The 16,947-nt window shown below is 38.6% G+C and overlaps 1 protein-coding gene across 1 annotated transcript in view; it reads right to left on the bottom strand.

Annotated features, from left to right (window-relative positions):
- Positions 1-3,824: 3,824 nt before the first annotated feature.
- The window catches only part of CES5A (carboxylesterase 5A), a 29,406-nt gene continuing 16,283 nt past the window's right edge, over positions 3,825-16,947 (bottom strand). Inside the window, 4 exon segments of the mRNA XM_024751464.1 lie at positions 3,825-3,860; positions 5,581-5,825; positions 5,869-5,957; positions 7,875-8,019. Of these exon segments, the coding sequence (XP_024607232.1) occupies positions 3,825-3,860; positions 5,581-5,825; positions 5,869-5,957; positions 7,875-8,019 (515 nt within the window).

Below are 16,947 nucleotides of genomic sequence, written 5' to 3'. Positions count from 1 at the left end.
TTTATCCATTCTCCTATTGATGGGCACTTAGGTTGCTTCCATATCTTACCTATTATAAATAATTCTGCAATGAACATAGGGATACATATACCTTTTCAAATTAGTGTTTATGTCTCCTTTGGAAAAATACCCAGGAGTAAAACTGCTGGATCATATGGCAGTTCTATTTTCATTTTTTTGAGAATTCTCCGTACTGTTTTGCATAGTAACTGCACCAAATTTACATTCCCACCAACAATGCCAAGGGTTCCCTTTCCTCCACATCCTCCCCAACACTTGCTATTTGTTATCTTTTTGATGACAGTCATTCTAACAGGTGTGAGTGATATCTCATTGTGGTTTTGATTTTCATTTCCCTGATGATTAGTGACGCTGAACATCTTTTCATGTGCCTGTTGGCCTTTGTATATCTTCTTTGGAAAAATGTCTGTTCAGGTCCTCTGACCATTTTAAAATCAGGTTGTTTGTTTTATCGATGTTGAGTTCTGAGTTCTTTGTATATTTTGGACATTAACCCCTTATCATATATATCATTTGCAAATATCTTCGCCCATTCAATAGATGGCCTTTTTGTTTTGTTGACAGCTTCCTTTGCTGTGTAAAACCTTTTCAGTTTGATGTAGCTCCATTTGTTTGTTTTGGCTTTTGTTTCCCTTACCTGGGGAGACAGATCCAAAAAAAAATATTGCTAAGACTGATGTCAAATAATGTACTGGCTATGTTTTCTTCTACAAATTTTATGGTTTCGGGTCCTACATTCAAGTCTTTAATCCATTTTGAATATATTTTTGTATATGGTGTGAGAAAGCAGTCATTTGATTCTTTTGCATGTTGCTGTCCAGTTTTCCCAGCACCATTTATTGAAGAGGCTGTCTTTACCCCATTGTATACTCTTGCTAACTTTGTCCTACATTAATTGGCCATATAAGTGTGAATTCACTTCTGGACTCTCTCTTCTGTTCCACTGATCTATGTGTCTTTGTGTGTGTGTGTGTGTGTGTGTGTGTATGCCAGTATCATACTGTTTCAATTACTGTAGCTTTGTACCAGAGTTTGAAATCAAAAAACATGATACCTCCAGTTTTGTTCTTCTTTCTCAATATTGTTTTGGCTATTGTATTTGGCTATTGTATTGTATTCCATACAAATTTTGGAAATACTAGTTCTAGTTCTGTGAAAATTTCCATAGGTATATTGATAGGAATTGTGTTGAATCTGTAGATTGCCTTGGGTAGTAGGGTCATTTTAACAATGTCAATTTTTCCAATCCATGAGCATGGTATATCTTTCCATTTGTTTGTGTCATGTTCAATTTTTTCATCAGTGTCTTACAGTTTTCTGAGTACAGGTCTTTTATCACCTTAGTTAGATTTATTTCTAGGTATTTTATTCTTTTTGATGTGATTGTGAATGGAATAGTTTTCTAAATTTCTCTTTCTGGTAGCTCATTGTTAGTGTATAGAAACACAACACATTTCTGTATATTAATTTTTTATCCTGCAATTTTACTGAATTCATTGATGAGTTCTAATTTTTTTTCAGTGGTGTCTTTAGGATATTCTATATATAGTATCATGTCATCTGCAAACAGTAACAGTTTTACTTCTTTCTTCCAATCTGGATTCCTTTTATTTCTTTTTCTTTTCAGAGTTCTGTGGCTAAGACTTCCAGTACTAAGTTGAATAAAAGTGGTGAAAGTGGGCATCCTTATCTTGTTCCTGACCTTAGAGGAAATGCTTTCAGCTTTTCACTATCGAGTATGATGTTACCTGTGGGTTTGTCATATATGGCCTATATTATGTTGAGATTTGTTCCCTCTACATCCACTTTTTTGAGAGTTTTTATCATAAATGGATGTCAAAATTTGTCAAAAGATTTTTCTATATCTATTGAGATTATCATATGATTTTTATTCTTCAATTTGTTGATGTGGTGTTTCACAGTGATCAATTTGCAGATATTGAACTATCGTTGCATGTCTGGCATAAATTCTGCTTGATCATGGTATATGTTCCTTTTAATGCATTGTTGAATTCAATTTGCTAATATTTTGTTAAGGAATTTGCATCTACGTTCATTAGTGATATTGACCTGCAATTTTATTTTTTGTGATATCTTTGCCTGGTTTCAGTATCAAGGTGATGTTCGCCTTCTGTAATGAGTCTGACCCAGGTCATTTCAAATTCCTGCTTCTGCTCTGGATCTCTAAGCATGTGAAATTTTGTGTGTGCCCTTAAGAATGGAGTCTCTATTTTCTACAGCCCTCTGTCTCTCATGAAAGTTAGACCCACTGGTCTTCAAAGCCAAATGTTCTGGGGGCTCATCTTCCCAGTGCAGGACCCCTGGACTGGGGAGCCCAGTGTGGGGCTTTGACCCCTCACTCTTGAGGGGAACCTCTGCAATTGTAATTATAATCCTGTTTGTGGGTTGCCTATGCAGGGGTATGGATCTTGACTATATGACATCTCTGTGCCTCCTACCCATCTCATTGTAGTTCCTTTTAAAATTAATATCTTTAATTATACAAGATCTTTTCTGCTAGTCTTCAGGTCATTCTCATTGATAGTTGGTCTGTAGATAGGTGTAATTTAGATGTGCCCATGAAAATAGGTGAAATTGGGATCTTCCTACTCTGCCATCTTGGCCATGCCCCATAAAAGCTGATTTTTTAAAGACCCTCTGGCAACTTGGAAAATACATATGACACATGCTTAATGCTCAGCAGTTCTTATTCAGCGTGTACACTGAACACGTAAAAACTGAAAATATAGATTCCCAAGTCCTACCCAAGAAGATTATGCCTAAGTTGGACTGGGTGTGGAAGGGCACTGGATTTTGGAAAAACCCTCCAAGTGTATCTTCTACTTACACCCCATATAAAATTCTAAATTAAATGATAAAAACCTGGATGTCAACTGTCATTTTTTTTTTTTTTTTTTTTTTTTTTTTTTTTTTTTGTGGTACACGGTCCTCTCACTGTTGAGCCTCTCCCGTTGCGGAGCACAGGCTCTGGACGTGCAGGCTCAGCGACCACGGCTCACGGGCCTGGCCGCTCCGTGGCATGTGGGATCTTCCTGGACCGGGACACGAACCCGTGTCCCCTGCATCGGCAGGCAGACTCTCAACCACTGTGCCACCAGGGAAGCCCTCCAACTGTCATTTATATTTCAACTTTAATTTGATAAAATATTTGATTGCATGTGGACAGGAACAAGGAGGGAAGAGGGCCCTGTATCTGGATGAAGTGGATATATGCTTCCTCCTGCAAGGTACCAACCAAAATAAGAACCATATTTGATGACACTAGGACTGCAAGCAGTATATAATGTGTAATTTCATTTAATATAGTAATATTTAAAAATATGAGTTGAGTGATATTTTTCTAGCTGTTAGTTTTACCAAATACCAATGTAGAAATTAGCCTTCTGCAGCTGCAGAGGCAACTGAATTTCCAGCTTGCTTGTATGCATCTCAGTCCCTCTTTTAACAACCATAAAATGGCCCGAACATCACTCACCCACAACTCTCAAAATCACCTAAACTAGAGATAATCCAACAGCTTTGGACCATCTGCTGAGGGAGGCAGGCAGCATGGCAGGAAGAGTCTTGCACTGGAGTGACAAGAGACTCAAGGCCTGGTGTTGACTTGCTGCTAACTCACAAGTCATCTTGGGTGAGTCTCTTCCCCCTTGCAGATTACTGTAAAATGAGAGGTAAGGGGTCCAAACTTAAACACCTTCAGGGGGCAGGTAATATCAGTGAGTTTTGAAATGGGCCAGGACCAAGACAATGGAGAATAGTGAGGACTGGGGAAAGTTGAGAGTTCATGCCTTTGTAAAGGGATAGTCACTCCTCAGCTCCTGCAGATTGTTTTATCAGGGTCGCTGAGAACAGTTATGAAGGTTGTGCACTGCCCAAAGACACTATTTCAGAGGATATGTCATTCACATCATAGATGTAGATATTTTCTGTAGAGGGTTTTGAGAAAAGGATACCTTCTAATTTGCACGAAGGTGTTATATGGGCTTTCAGAAGCCCTAGTTACCATGTGGGAATACAGTTCTAATGTTGCCGGATCTGTTGTTGTTGTTTTTGAGAAGCTGGAAGTATGGCTTTTAATGTGAAATGTCCCTAATTTAAAATTAGGTGGAAACTAATTCCAAAACATATTTGACATTGTGTGAGCTAACCAAAACTCTTCTGGAGGTCAGATTCAGGCTATAAGTTGAAGATCTCTGACCCAGAAGAACTGTAAGTTACTGACATTTCAGAGACCCTCCTATTCTATGTACTTCGTGTAACTTTGAAGGAATCAGAAATAAATAGTAATTACCTGGGTAAATTATATGGATGTAACAGGAATTATATAAAAAGTAAAAGTGCATCCTTTGAATGATGGTATGTATAACATTCTCCCTACTTATCATCTGGTTAACTTTAATTCATCCTTTCTTATTACAAATGTTATTTCTCCAGAGAGACTTCCTAAGACTTTCACCTCAATTAGGTTCCCCTCTTACACTTTCTTAAAACACCTTCTTTACTAAGTGAACTCTTCAACTATATATCTTAAGATAGTCACTTGTGTGAATGTTTGCTTACTGTCTGTTTGCTCACCATTTGATGGAGAGTATGTCTTCGTTAACCGTTGTAACCCCAGTGGGGCTATTGCTGGTACATATCAGGTACCCAATGTAGATTTATTGAATGATGGATTAGTCTCCACCCCATCAGTAAAACATCCTTTCTTCTTGGAAATCTCTGACTGAACTTGCTGCCTGGTGTTTGACTTCTGCATTCCAGAACTTGGAGGATGTCTGTTTTCCATTTCTGAGCAGGGTCTCTGGTGTGTCCCTCTCCCCGACATAACTCCTGAGCCAGAGAAGAGAGCCAGTTCAAGGCAGTGATGTTCAGGACATCCATGCTTGGTTCGTGGCTAAAACCCACCTAGATGGGGGTTGGAGGACACATAATTCAGGTAACACACACCAAGACATGTTAGAAAGTTCACTTCATCTTGGATGCTGGGGTAGAGGGGGAGAGTTTTCAGCCCATAATTAAATTCTGCTCCCTGTACATATTTTGCATTCTTATTTTATTTTATATGAGTAACAAGATCATTATGATGCCAACTAATAGGCCAGCCCTCCTGCAGATTTATTGAAGAAATCTGGTAGCTTTCCAAGGCAAATTGCGTTTTTGTTTTTGTTTTTTTTTGCGGTACGCGGGCCTCTTAGTGTTGTGGCCTCTCCCGTTGCGGAGCACAGGCTCCGCATGCGCAGGCTCAGCGGCCATGGCTCACGGGCCCAGCCACTCCGTGGCATGTGGGATCTTCCCGGACCGGGGCATGAACCCACGTCCCCTGCATCGGCAGGCAGACTCTCAACCACTGCGCCACCAGGGAAGCCCCAAATTGCGTTTTTTGACGTTGAAAATAATTCTTTAACGATCATCCCCAAGTTCCCAAAACATCAGCTAAAGCAGTTGACTCCATAAAGTAGCTAAACACAGATGAAGCTAATGATTGTGGGAGAAACCACAGAAGGAAAAGGAAAACCAGAATCACACAAAGATAGGAGCAAAAGAGAAAATGAAAGGCAGGAGCAGAGAAAGGAAGGTTAAGAAAGAAAGAGAAGCAAGGAGCATTCTGGAAGAGGACATCATCAGGGGGAGGGTGTCCGTCCAAAACTCCAGCTCCAGCTCTTTCAGTCTCTGTCCCACACTCATGTTCAAGTCCAGCTGTAAGTATTCCTCGGTCTGATCGTAGGCCAGCCACAGGGGCAGGCCTTCCCCATTAGGATTCCTGGAAGTGAGAGATTTTCAGCCTCAAATACCTGGTTACGGAGGAAGCTGGGAGGTTCACTTAACCAGTCCGAGCAAAGTTAGCCCAATATCGCAACATGTTCCTGCTCAGCCGTTTCACTGCACTCATCGCGTATTTGCAGATACTGACTTGCCTGAAGAATCATGGTTCCAAATGGTGGAGGCTGAACACACATCTTCCCTGACCATCCAATGCTCTTCCTGCCCTTTCCACGGGACTGCAAGTTCCTTGGGGACAGAGACACCTCTCTCTCTCGATCAATCAATTATTGTACTTCTTTATTTGAAAATGTAACACTGCTTAAAGCACAAAGTTCAAAATGCAGGAAGTATATCTAATGAAAGTAAGTTTCTCCGTCTCTTCCCTCTAGTCACCGAGTTACCAGCCTCAGAGGCAACCATTGTTACCACATTCTTGAGTGAACTTCTGAAGGAGTCTAGCCGTGCATGAGGGTTTAAGCAGACACATTTAACATACTTGATGCTACCGTGGACACACATTATACATCTTTCTCTTTCACTAAAATTGTATCCAGGAGTTAGTTCCATATTGCTGCCTATAAACCTTCCATTTACTGCTCCATTTATTGCTCTATAAATATACAATACATAAATATATATATGTAAATATATAATTCATGTATCCAGTACTGTATTGATGGTTCTTGACATTTTTTTCAATCTTTTGCTCGTAAAAGCAATGTTTTAGTGTGTGTTTGTGTGTGTATATTTTTGCACATGTGGAAGTATAATTGCATAAAAAATTCCAGAAGTTGAATTGCTGGGCTAAAAACTACACACATTTTAAATTTTGATAGAGTTTTCCATTGACATATGAGGTTATCAATTTTCCCCCACCTGCTCAAATACATTATGTAAAATGTTCTTGCCAACCTTGATCTATGAAAAATGAGTCCTTGGTCAAGGTTAGTTTTTAATCCTCTTTGCTATGAGCGAGGTTGAATGGATTTTTATGTTTAAAAGCCACATGTTTCCCTTTCCATAAACTATTTATATCTGTTACCCAGTTTTTGACTGGGTTGTGTTTTTCTCATTGATTTTATGAGCTCTTTAGATATCAAGGAATTTAACCCTTTGATACATACATATGTTGTTCATTTTTTCCATTTTTGAGAGTCCATGTGCCCATCACATAGTACAGGTTCACTGATGGTTACTGAGTAATAATAATAGTAATATTTCTTAAGCACTCACCATATGATTTATGAGAATTGTTTCATTTAATCCTTATGACAACCTAGGAGGTAGTTCTGTTAGTATTGGCATTATAAGATAAGAAAGAATAAATAAAACGATGAACAAACCGCACTGCACAGACACACTCTAGAGGAGAGGTTCTGTCCTTTTCATGGAGCGGCTAGCATGAACTGGTTAAGAGCCTACACTGTGCAAGTTTTTAACTAAATAGTTTAGTCATAACTCCCATGTGTAGTTCCTATGGTTTTTAAAATTTTGATAACCTCATCTGATTGGCTTATTATTTTAGGCACTGAACAGGTCATAAATTCAGGAATAAATGAGCTAACCTCACCAGAAATAGTTCACAAGCATTTACATTAGATCACCTGGATCCAGACAACTTTCAGCTGCAATTATGAAAAATGTGGTTCTTGCCTTTGAAAGCCCTGAGTGGTAGCCTCACGGGAGCTCTGGGAAGGGCAGGGAGGGTGAGACCAGGTGTCAAAGAGAAGGAAGTAAGTGGGTTGTTGTTTTTTTTTTCCAAAAAAATCAGATTGCATGAGTGCCCCCAAGTGCCCACCCCTATAGGCTTTAGTCCAGAGAAAAACACTCATCAAGCAAATGTTGGCCCCTCTTTTTCTTGGCCCTTTTTTCTAAAACTACGAGTGGAGACATTCTCCAGGGAAAGGTTGTGTCTGTAAACCACCCTGCCAGTCCTCCCAGCCCCTGCATAGTGTTGCGGTTGGTGAGGCTTCGCGCTAACAATGGAGATTCTCATCTTCTCCCCAACTCATCCCAAGCTCGTGTTCCTGCAAGAGCAGGAGCCCCTGAAGCCAGTTTCTTAACCAAACATGACAATGTCGCCCTTCAGGAAGGCACCTCCAAAGACAACGCGGATTTCATCAGTATGATCAGCTTTGACAAAAGGTGGCTTCTTATCCTTTAAGCACTGGGGCCGATGCTGAAACTCATAGAAGTAGACAGGCGCACCGGCATCTGCAGAAAGGTAGGAAGGGTTTGTGGCAGGCATGCATGCAGCAGGCAGTAGGGGCTGGCCCTGCATTTCCGTCCACCTAGTCTGGGATCCACAGGCTCGTGGGTGGAACAGCCCAGAGACAATGTGAGGCTAGTGTTTCCTGCTACAGTGGCCCTCGTGCCCCTGGAGACAGAACTCACTACCCCTCAGGGTGGCCTGAGAGGGCAACAGTACTACTTCTCAAAAAAAAACCCTTTATGCTGATCCGAGATCTACCTCCTTGTGACTTCCTTTGTTTGACCCTGGTTCAACTGTCTGGGGAAAACAGAACAAAATTATTTCCTGCTACCAAGATGCTCTGCTGCATCCTATGTTTCTTCACCTCTCTTCTAAAGGTCTTTGCTCTGTAATTTCCCCTCTTTCTCTGCATCATCAGTTTTTCTCTATTGGATCATCACCATCAGTAGCAAACATGCTTACAAAGTCTCTCATTAAAGCACACACACGTGTGCACACACATATGCACACACATATGGGCACACACACACAGAAGCACACACAAACATATCAATACATACTCTTGGTCTCAACTTCCCCTCCAGTTACTGGCTTATTTCTCTAAATTCCTTCTAGCAAGCCTTACAGTGAAGTTGCCTTATTATCTCTGCTTGCTTTCCTCTCAATTTCTCTTTTAATAGAAGTATCATGTATGGACAATAAAAAGCACAGATTTTAAGTGTACATTTTGATGAGTTTTTACAAATGCATGCACGTTCATGTAAACACCACCCCAAGCAGGATACACAGCATTTCCATCACCCCAGAAGTTCCCTTGTATCTCCTTCTAGTCACTCTACCAAGAGAAAACCAAAGTTTTTATTCCTATCACAATTGATTAATTTTGCTTGTTCTTGAACTCTGTATGGAATAACACAAAATATACTCTTTTGTATCCTGCTTCTTTTGCTCAGCATAATGCTTTTGAGCTTCATCCATGCTTTGCCTGTATCAATAATTGACTCCTAATCACCAAGTAGTAAGCTACTGCATGAATATACCATAAATTACTTATCCATTCATCTGATGATAGACATTTTGGGCTCTTTCCAATTTTGGGCTATTATGATTAAAGCTGCTGTGGAGATCCATATACAAGTCTTTTCTGTGGTTGAGTAACAGGGTAGGTGTATGTCTATAAGAAACTTACAGTTTTCCAGGGTGATTGTAACCATTTCACATTCCCACCAGAAGTTCTGAACATTTCACATCCTTGGCAATACTTTTCGGTATATGGTTTGAGTTTTTAATATTAGCCATTTTAGCGGTGTAAATGGTTGCCTCATTTTGGTTTCACTTTGCATTTCCCTGATGGCAATGTCGAGCACCTTTTCATGTGCATTTTGCTTTCATTCATCCTCTTTAGTGAAATGTCTTTTCAAGCCTTTTACCCATTTGTAATTGGGTTATTTGTCTTTTCACTACTGAACTGTAAGAGTTCTTCTATTCTGGATTTGAATTTTTTGTCAGATTTGTATTGTGAATATTTTCTTCCAGTCTGTGGCTTGCTTTTGCATTTTTTTTTTTTTTTTTGGTACGCGGGCCTCTCACTGTTGTGGCCTCTCCCGCTGCGGAGCAACAGGCTCCGGACGCGCAGGCTCAGCGGCCATGGCTCACGGGCGCAGCCACTCCGCGGCATGTGGGATCTTCCCGGACCGGGGCACAAACCCATGTCCCCTGCATCGGCAGGCGGACTCTCTACCGCTGCGCCACCAGGGAAGCCCGCTTTTGCATTTTCTTCACAGTAATTTTTTTAAATCCACCAACATAAAAGTCAGCATTTTAACAATTTCAAAGTGTATAATTCAGTGGCTGTTAGTACGTGCAGAATGTGTGCAAGCATCACCACTATCTAGGTCCAGAACATTTTCGTCACCTCAGACAGAAACCCAGACCCATCAAGCAGTCATTCCCTCACTCACCCCTCCCCTTAGCCCTTGGGAATTTTATGGTGCTATAGATTTGCCTACTCTGGACATTTCACATAAATAGAATCACACAACATATCGCCTTTTATGGGCTTCTTCCACTTAGCAGTTTTTCCAGGGTTCATCCGTATTGTAGCACGTATCAATATTTCATGGCTAAATTATAATCCATTGTATAGATATACACCACCTTTTGTTTATCTATTCACCAATTGATGGACATTTGGGTTGTTACTTCTTTTTGGTTACAATAAGGCTGCTATGAACACTCATGCAAGAGTTTTGTTTGACCACCTATTTTTTAAAAATTTTATTGGAGTATAGTTGCTTAGGAGTGTATTTGCTGGGTTGTTGATACTTCTACGTTTAACTTTTTGAGGAACAGCCGAACTGTTTTCTACAACGGGTGCACCATTTTACATTCCCATCAGCAGTATATGAGTGTTCCAATTTCTCCACATTCTCAACAACATGTTATTTTCTGGATTTGTTGTTGTTGTTTTTTGTTTGTTTGCTTATTGTAGCTACTCTAGTGGATGTGAAGTGGTATCTCGTAGTTATGATTTTCATTTCTTTAATAACAAATGATGTTGATCATCTTTTCATGTGCTTATTAGCCATTTGTATATCTTCTTTGGAAAAATGTCCATTCAATCCTTTGCCCATTTTTTATTTGAGTTGTTTGGGCTTTTTGTTTGTTTGTTTGTTTACTTGTAAGAGTTCTTTATATATTCTGAATAATAGACCCTTATCAGATATATGATTTGCAAATATTTTCTCCCATTCTGTGGGTTGTCTTTTCACTTTCTTTATATTGTCCTTTAATGCACAATAATTTTTAATTTTGATAAAGTCCAAGTTTTTTCTTTTTTGTTTATATTTTTGGTGTTATATCTAAGAATCCATTGCCAAATCTGAGGTCATAGAAATGTACCCTGTTTTCTTCTAAGAGGTTTACAGTTTCACCTCTTACCTTTAGGTCTCTGATCCATTTTGAGTTAATTATTTTTTTTAACATCTTTATTGGAGTATAATTGCTTTACAATGGTGTGTTAGTTTCTGCTTTATAACAAAGTGAATCAGCTATACATACACATATATCCCCATATCTCCTTCCTCTTGCATCTCCCTCCCACCCTCCCTATCCCACCCCTCTAGGTGGTCACAAAGCACCGAGCTGATCTCCCTGTGCTATGCTGCTGCTTCCCACTAGCTATCTATTTTACATTTGGTAGTATATATAAGGCCATGCCATACTCTCACTTCGTCCCAGCTTACCTTTCCCCCTCCCCATGTCCTCAAGTCCATTCTCTATGTCTGTGTCTTTATTCCTGGCCTGCCCCTAGGTTCTTCAGAACCATTTTTTTTAGATTCCATATATATGTTTTAGCACAGTATTTGTTTTTCTCTTTCTGACTCAACTTCACTCTGTATGACAGTCTCTAGGTCCATCCACCTCTCTACAAATAACCATTTTGAGTTAATTTTTGATTATGGTGTGAGGGTAGGGTTCAATTTCCTTCTTTTGCACGTGTTATTCAGTTGTCCCAGCACAATTTGTTGAAAAGACTATTTTTTCCCCATTGAATAGTCTTGGCAGCCTTGTGTAAATCAATTGACCATAGATATATATAGGTTTATTTCTGGACATTGATCTGTTTGTCTATTCTTATGCCAGTAGCACACCACCTTGATTACTATTGCCTTGTAGTAAGTGAGCTTTAAAATCGGTAAATATGAGTCTTCCAGCTTTGTTCTTTTTCAAGATTATTTTGGCTATTCTGGGTCCCCTGAAATTCCATATGAATTTTAGGATCAGCTTGTCCATTTCTGCAAAAAAGGAAGTCAGAATTTTGATGGGAATTGCATTAAATTTGGGAGTATTGCCATCTTAAATCTAAATCTTCCAAACCATTTATTCTTTCATTTCTTTCAGTAATGTTTTATAATTTTCAGTGCACATATCTTGTACCTCCTTGGTTATATTAATTTCTAAGTAATTTATTCTTTTTGATGCTAATGCTATTCTAAATGAATTTGTTCTCTTAATTTCATTTTTTGATTGTTCACTGCTAGTGTGTAGAAATAAAACTGACTTTTGTATGCTGATCTTGTATCCTGAAACTTTGAATTTATTAACTCTCATGGTTTTTTGTGGATTCTTTAGAATTTTCTACACATAATATCATGCCATCTGTGAATAGAGACAGTTTTGCTTCTTTCTTTCCAATTTAGATTCCTTTTAATTTGTCCTCGCTAGAACTTGAATAGAAATGGTGGGAGGAAACATCTTTATCTCGTTCCTGATCTTAGGGAAAGATTTCAGTCTTTCACCATTAAGTAAGATATCAGCTGTGGGTTTTTCACATAAGTCCTTTATCAGTTTGAACAAGGTCCTATGTATTCTTAGTTTGTTGAGTGTCTTCATCATGAATGTGTGTTGAATTTTGTCAAATGCTTTTTCTGCATCTAATAAGATAATTGTGTGTTTTTTCATGTATTCTATTAATAAGGTATATTATATTGATTGATTTTCATATATTGAACCATGCTTATATTCCTGGGATAAATCCCAATTGATTATGGTATACAATCCTTTTAATATGCTAGATTCAGTAGCTAGGATTTTGTTGAGGATTTTTGCAACTAGGCTCATATGGGATATTGGTCTATAGTTTTCTTTTCTTGTGATGTCTTTGTCTGGCTTTACTATCAGGGTACTACTGGTCTCATAGGATGAGTTACGAAGTATTCCCTCCTCTTTCACTTTTTTGAAAGGGTTGAGAAGGATCGGTTTTAATTCTTCTTTAAATGTTTGCTAGAATTCACCAGTGAAGACAACTGGTCCTGGGATTTCCTTTGTTGGTAGGGTTTTGCTTACTGATTCAATAATTTCTTTTGTCATAGGTATATTCAGACTTTCTATTTCTTCTTGAATTGGTTTTTGTAGTTTTTGTGTTTCTAGGAATTTCTCAATTTCATCTACCTAATTTGTTGCCATATACCTATTCATAATAATCCTTTTTATTTCTGTAATGTCTGTAGTAATGCACTCACTTTCATTTCTAATTTGAGTCTTCTTTCTTTCTTGGTCAGTCTGATTAAAAGTTTGTCAATTTCGTTGTTTTTCTTTTTTTTTCAATAAACACTTTTATTTTTATTTTTTAAATTAATTAATTTACTTTTATCTTTGGCTGCATTGGCTCTTTATTGCTGCGCTCAGGCTTTCTCTAGTTGTGGCAGCGAGCAAGGGCTACTCTTCGTTGTGGTGCGTGGGCTTCTCATTGCGGTGGCTTCTCATTGCAGAGCATGGGCTCTAGGTGTGCAGGCTTCAGTAGTTGTGGCACATGGGCTTAGCTGCTCCACAGCACGTGGGATCTTCCTAGACCAGGGATCAAACCTGTGTCCCCTGCATTGGCAGGCAGATTCTTAACCACTGCACCACCAGGGAAGTCTCTGTTGTTTTTCAAAGAACCAAATTTTATATTCATCCATTCTCTCTATTGATTTTATACTCTGTTTCATTTATCTCTGCTCTAATCTTTATTATATTCTTCCTTCTGGTTGGATTTACTTTGCTCTTATTTTTCTAGTTACTTAAGGTGGAAGGTTGGGTTATTGATTTGAGATCGTTTTTGCTTTTTTTTTTTTTTTTTAAGATGTTAGGGGTAGGAGTTTATTATTTATTTATTTTTATTTTTGCAGTGTTGGGTCTTCGTTTCTGTGTAAGGGCTATCTCTAGTTGTGGCAAGCGGGGGCCACTCTTCATCGTGGTGCGTGGGCCTCTCACTATCGTGGCCTCTCTTGTTGGGGAGCACAGGATCCAGACACGCAGGCTCAGTAGTTGTGGCTCATGGGCCCAGTTGCTCCGTGGCATGTGGGATCCTCCCAGACCAGGGCTCGAACCCGTGTCCCCTGCATTAGCATATTCTCAACCACTGTGCCACCAGGGAAGCCCTTTTTTGCTTTTTAATGTATGCACTTACAGCTATAAATTTCTCTCTAAGCACTGCTTTCACCATGCCACATAAGTTTCAGAATCTTGTGGTTTTGTTTTCATTCATCTCAAAGTATGTTCTGATTTTCCCTGTGATTTCTTCTTTGACCTATTGATTATTTAAGAGTTTGTTGTTTAAAAACTATTTTGTAGCAAAGCACACTATCAACAAAATAATAAGGCAATCCACAGAATGGGAGAAAATGTTTGCAAATCATTTATCTGATAAAAGATTAATATATCTAGAGTACGTAAAGAACTCCTAAAACTCAGGAACAACAACACAAAAACCAGCTAAATTCAAAAATAGGCAAAGAACTTGAATAAACATTTCTCCAAAGAATATATACAAATGGGTAATAAGCACATGAAAAGATATTCGATATCAACATCAATAATTCTTAGGGAAATGCAAATCATAACCACAATAAGATACCATTTCACACCTATTACAATGGCTATTACTTAAAAATGATAATAACAAGTGTTGGTAAAAATGTGGAAAACTTGGAACCCTGTGCATTATAAATGCACAATGTAAAATGGTGCAGCCACTGTGGAAAACAATAGGACAGTTCCTCAAAAAATTAAACATAGAATAACCATATGATCCAGCAATTACACCTCTGGGTATGCACCCCAAGAAGTGAAAGCCACAACTTGAACAGATATTTGTATACCAATGTTCATGGAAGCATTATTCACAACAACCAAAGGTGGAAACAGCCCAAATGTCCATTGATGGCCGAATGGATAAACAAAATGTGTTATATACATACAATAGAATATTATTCAGTCTTAGAAAAGAATGAAATTCTGATACATGATACAACATGGATGAACTTTAAAGGCATTACGCCAAGTGAATTAAGCCAGATACAGAAGGACAAATATTATATGATTCAACTTATATGAAGTGCCTAGAATAGTCAAATTCATAGAGACAGAAGGAGTGGGGAGTTATTTTTTAATGGGTACAGAGTTTCAATTTGGGATGATGAAAATGTTCTGGAGATGGATGGACAGTGGTATGGTTGCACAATAATGTGAATGAACTTTAATTCCACTGAACTGTACACTTAAAAATTATTAAAATGGTAAAAATTTTTGTTATGCATATTTTGCCACAATTTTCTAAACTATAAAAAAGTGCCGTTTAATTTATAAACATTTGTGAATTTTCCAGATTTCCTTTCGTTATTGATTTCTAACTTCATTCCACTGTGGTTGGAAAAGACACTCTGTATGATTTACATCTTTTTAAAAGTTACTGAGACTTGTTTTGTGGTCCAGTATATGGTCTATAGCTGAGGACGTTTGAGAAGAATATGCAATCTGCTGTTGTTAGGTGAAGTGTTCTTTATGTTTCTGTTTGATGTAGTTGGTTTATAGTATTGTTCAAGTTTTCTATTTCCTTGTCTATCTTTTGTATAGTTGTTCTAGTATTGAAAGTGGGGTTGAAGTCTCCAACTATTAATGTAAAACTGTCTGTTTCTCCCTTTGATTCTGTCATTTTTTGCTTCATATATTTTGGGGCTCTGTTGTAAGGTACATCTGGGTTTTTAATTGCTATATCTTCTTGATGGATTCAGACACTTCTCTGTCTCTTTTAGTCTGTAACAATTTCTCTGTAACTATTTAGCCTTAAAGTCTATTTTGTCTGATTTAAGTATTGCCACTACAGCTCCCTTTTGGTGACTGTTTGCATGGAATGTACCTTTTGCCATCCTTTCACTTCCAACCTATTTGTATCTTTGATTCTAAAGTGAGTGTCTTGTAGAAAGCATATAGTTGGATTACTTTTTTTTAATCCATTCGTTCTGCAATCCCTCCATTCTGAGATCTTAAAGACAGTCTCTTCAGCAAGTGGCATTGAGAAAGCTGGACAGCCACACGTAAATCAAAGAAGTTAGAACACACCTTCACACCATACAAAAAAATAAAGCTCAAAATGGCTTAAAGATTTAAACATAAGACATGACACCATAAAACTTCTAGAAGACAACATAGGCAAAACATTCTCTGACATAAATTGAAACAATGTTTTCTTAGGTCAGTCTCCCAAGGGAATGGAAATAAAAGCAAAAATAAACGAATGGGACCTAATCAAACTTACAAGCTTTTGTACAGCAAAGAAAACCATAAACAAAACAAGAAGACAACCTATGGACTTGGATAAAATGTTTGCAAATGATGCGACTGACAAGGGCTTAATTTCCAAAATAAACAAACAGTTAATATAACTCAACAACAACAACAAAAAAAACAAACAGCCCAATCAAAAAATGGGCAGAAGACCTAAATAGACATTTCTCCAAAAAGACATACTCATGGCCAACAGGCACATGAAAAGATGCTCAGCATCACTAATTATTAGAGAAATGCAAATCAAAACTACAATGGGATACCATTTCACACCGGTCAGAATGGCCATCATTAAAAAGTCTACAAATAATGAATGCTGGAAAGGGTGTGGAGAAAAGGGAACCCTCCTACACTGTTGGTGAGAATATAAGTTGGTGCAGCCACTATGGAAAACAGTATGGAATTTCCTCAAAAAACTAAAAATAGGTCTTCCCTGGTGGCGCAGTGGTTGAGAGTCTGCCTGCCAATGCAGGGAACGCGGGTTCGTGTCCCGGTCCTGGAGGATCCCACATGCCACGAAGCGGCTGGGCCCGTGAACCATGGCCACTGAGCCTGCGCGTCCGGAGCCTGTGCTCCACAACGGGAGAGGCCACAACAGTGAGAGGCACGTATACAGCAAAAAAACAAAACAAAACAAAACCTAAAAATAAAGTTGGCATATGATCCAGCAATCCCACACCTGGGCTTATATCTGGACAAAACTATAATTCAAAAAGATACATGCACCCCTATGTTCAGAGCAGCACTATTCACAATAGCCAAAACATGGAAACAACCTAAATGTCCATCGACAGATGAATGTATAAACAAGATGTAGGGTG

The sequence above is a fragment of the Neophocaena asiaeorientalis genome, unplaced genomic scaffold (genome assembly GCF_003031525.2).
Source record: "Neophocaena asiaeorientalis asiaeorientalis breed wild unplaced genomic scaffold, Neophocaena_asiaeorientalis_V1.1 scaffold965, whole genome shotgun sequence".
In the NCBI taxonomy this organism is placed as follows: Eukaryota; Metazoa; Chordata; class Mammalia; order Artiodactyla; family Phocoenidae; genus Neophocaena; species Neophocaena asiaeorientalis.
This window is presented reverse-complemented; position numbering and strand designations above follow the sequence as displayed.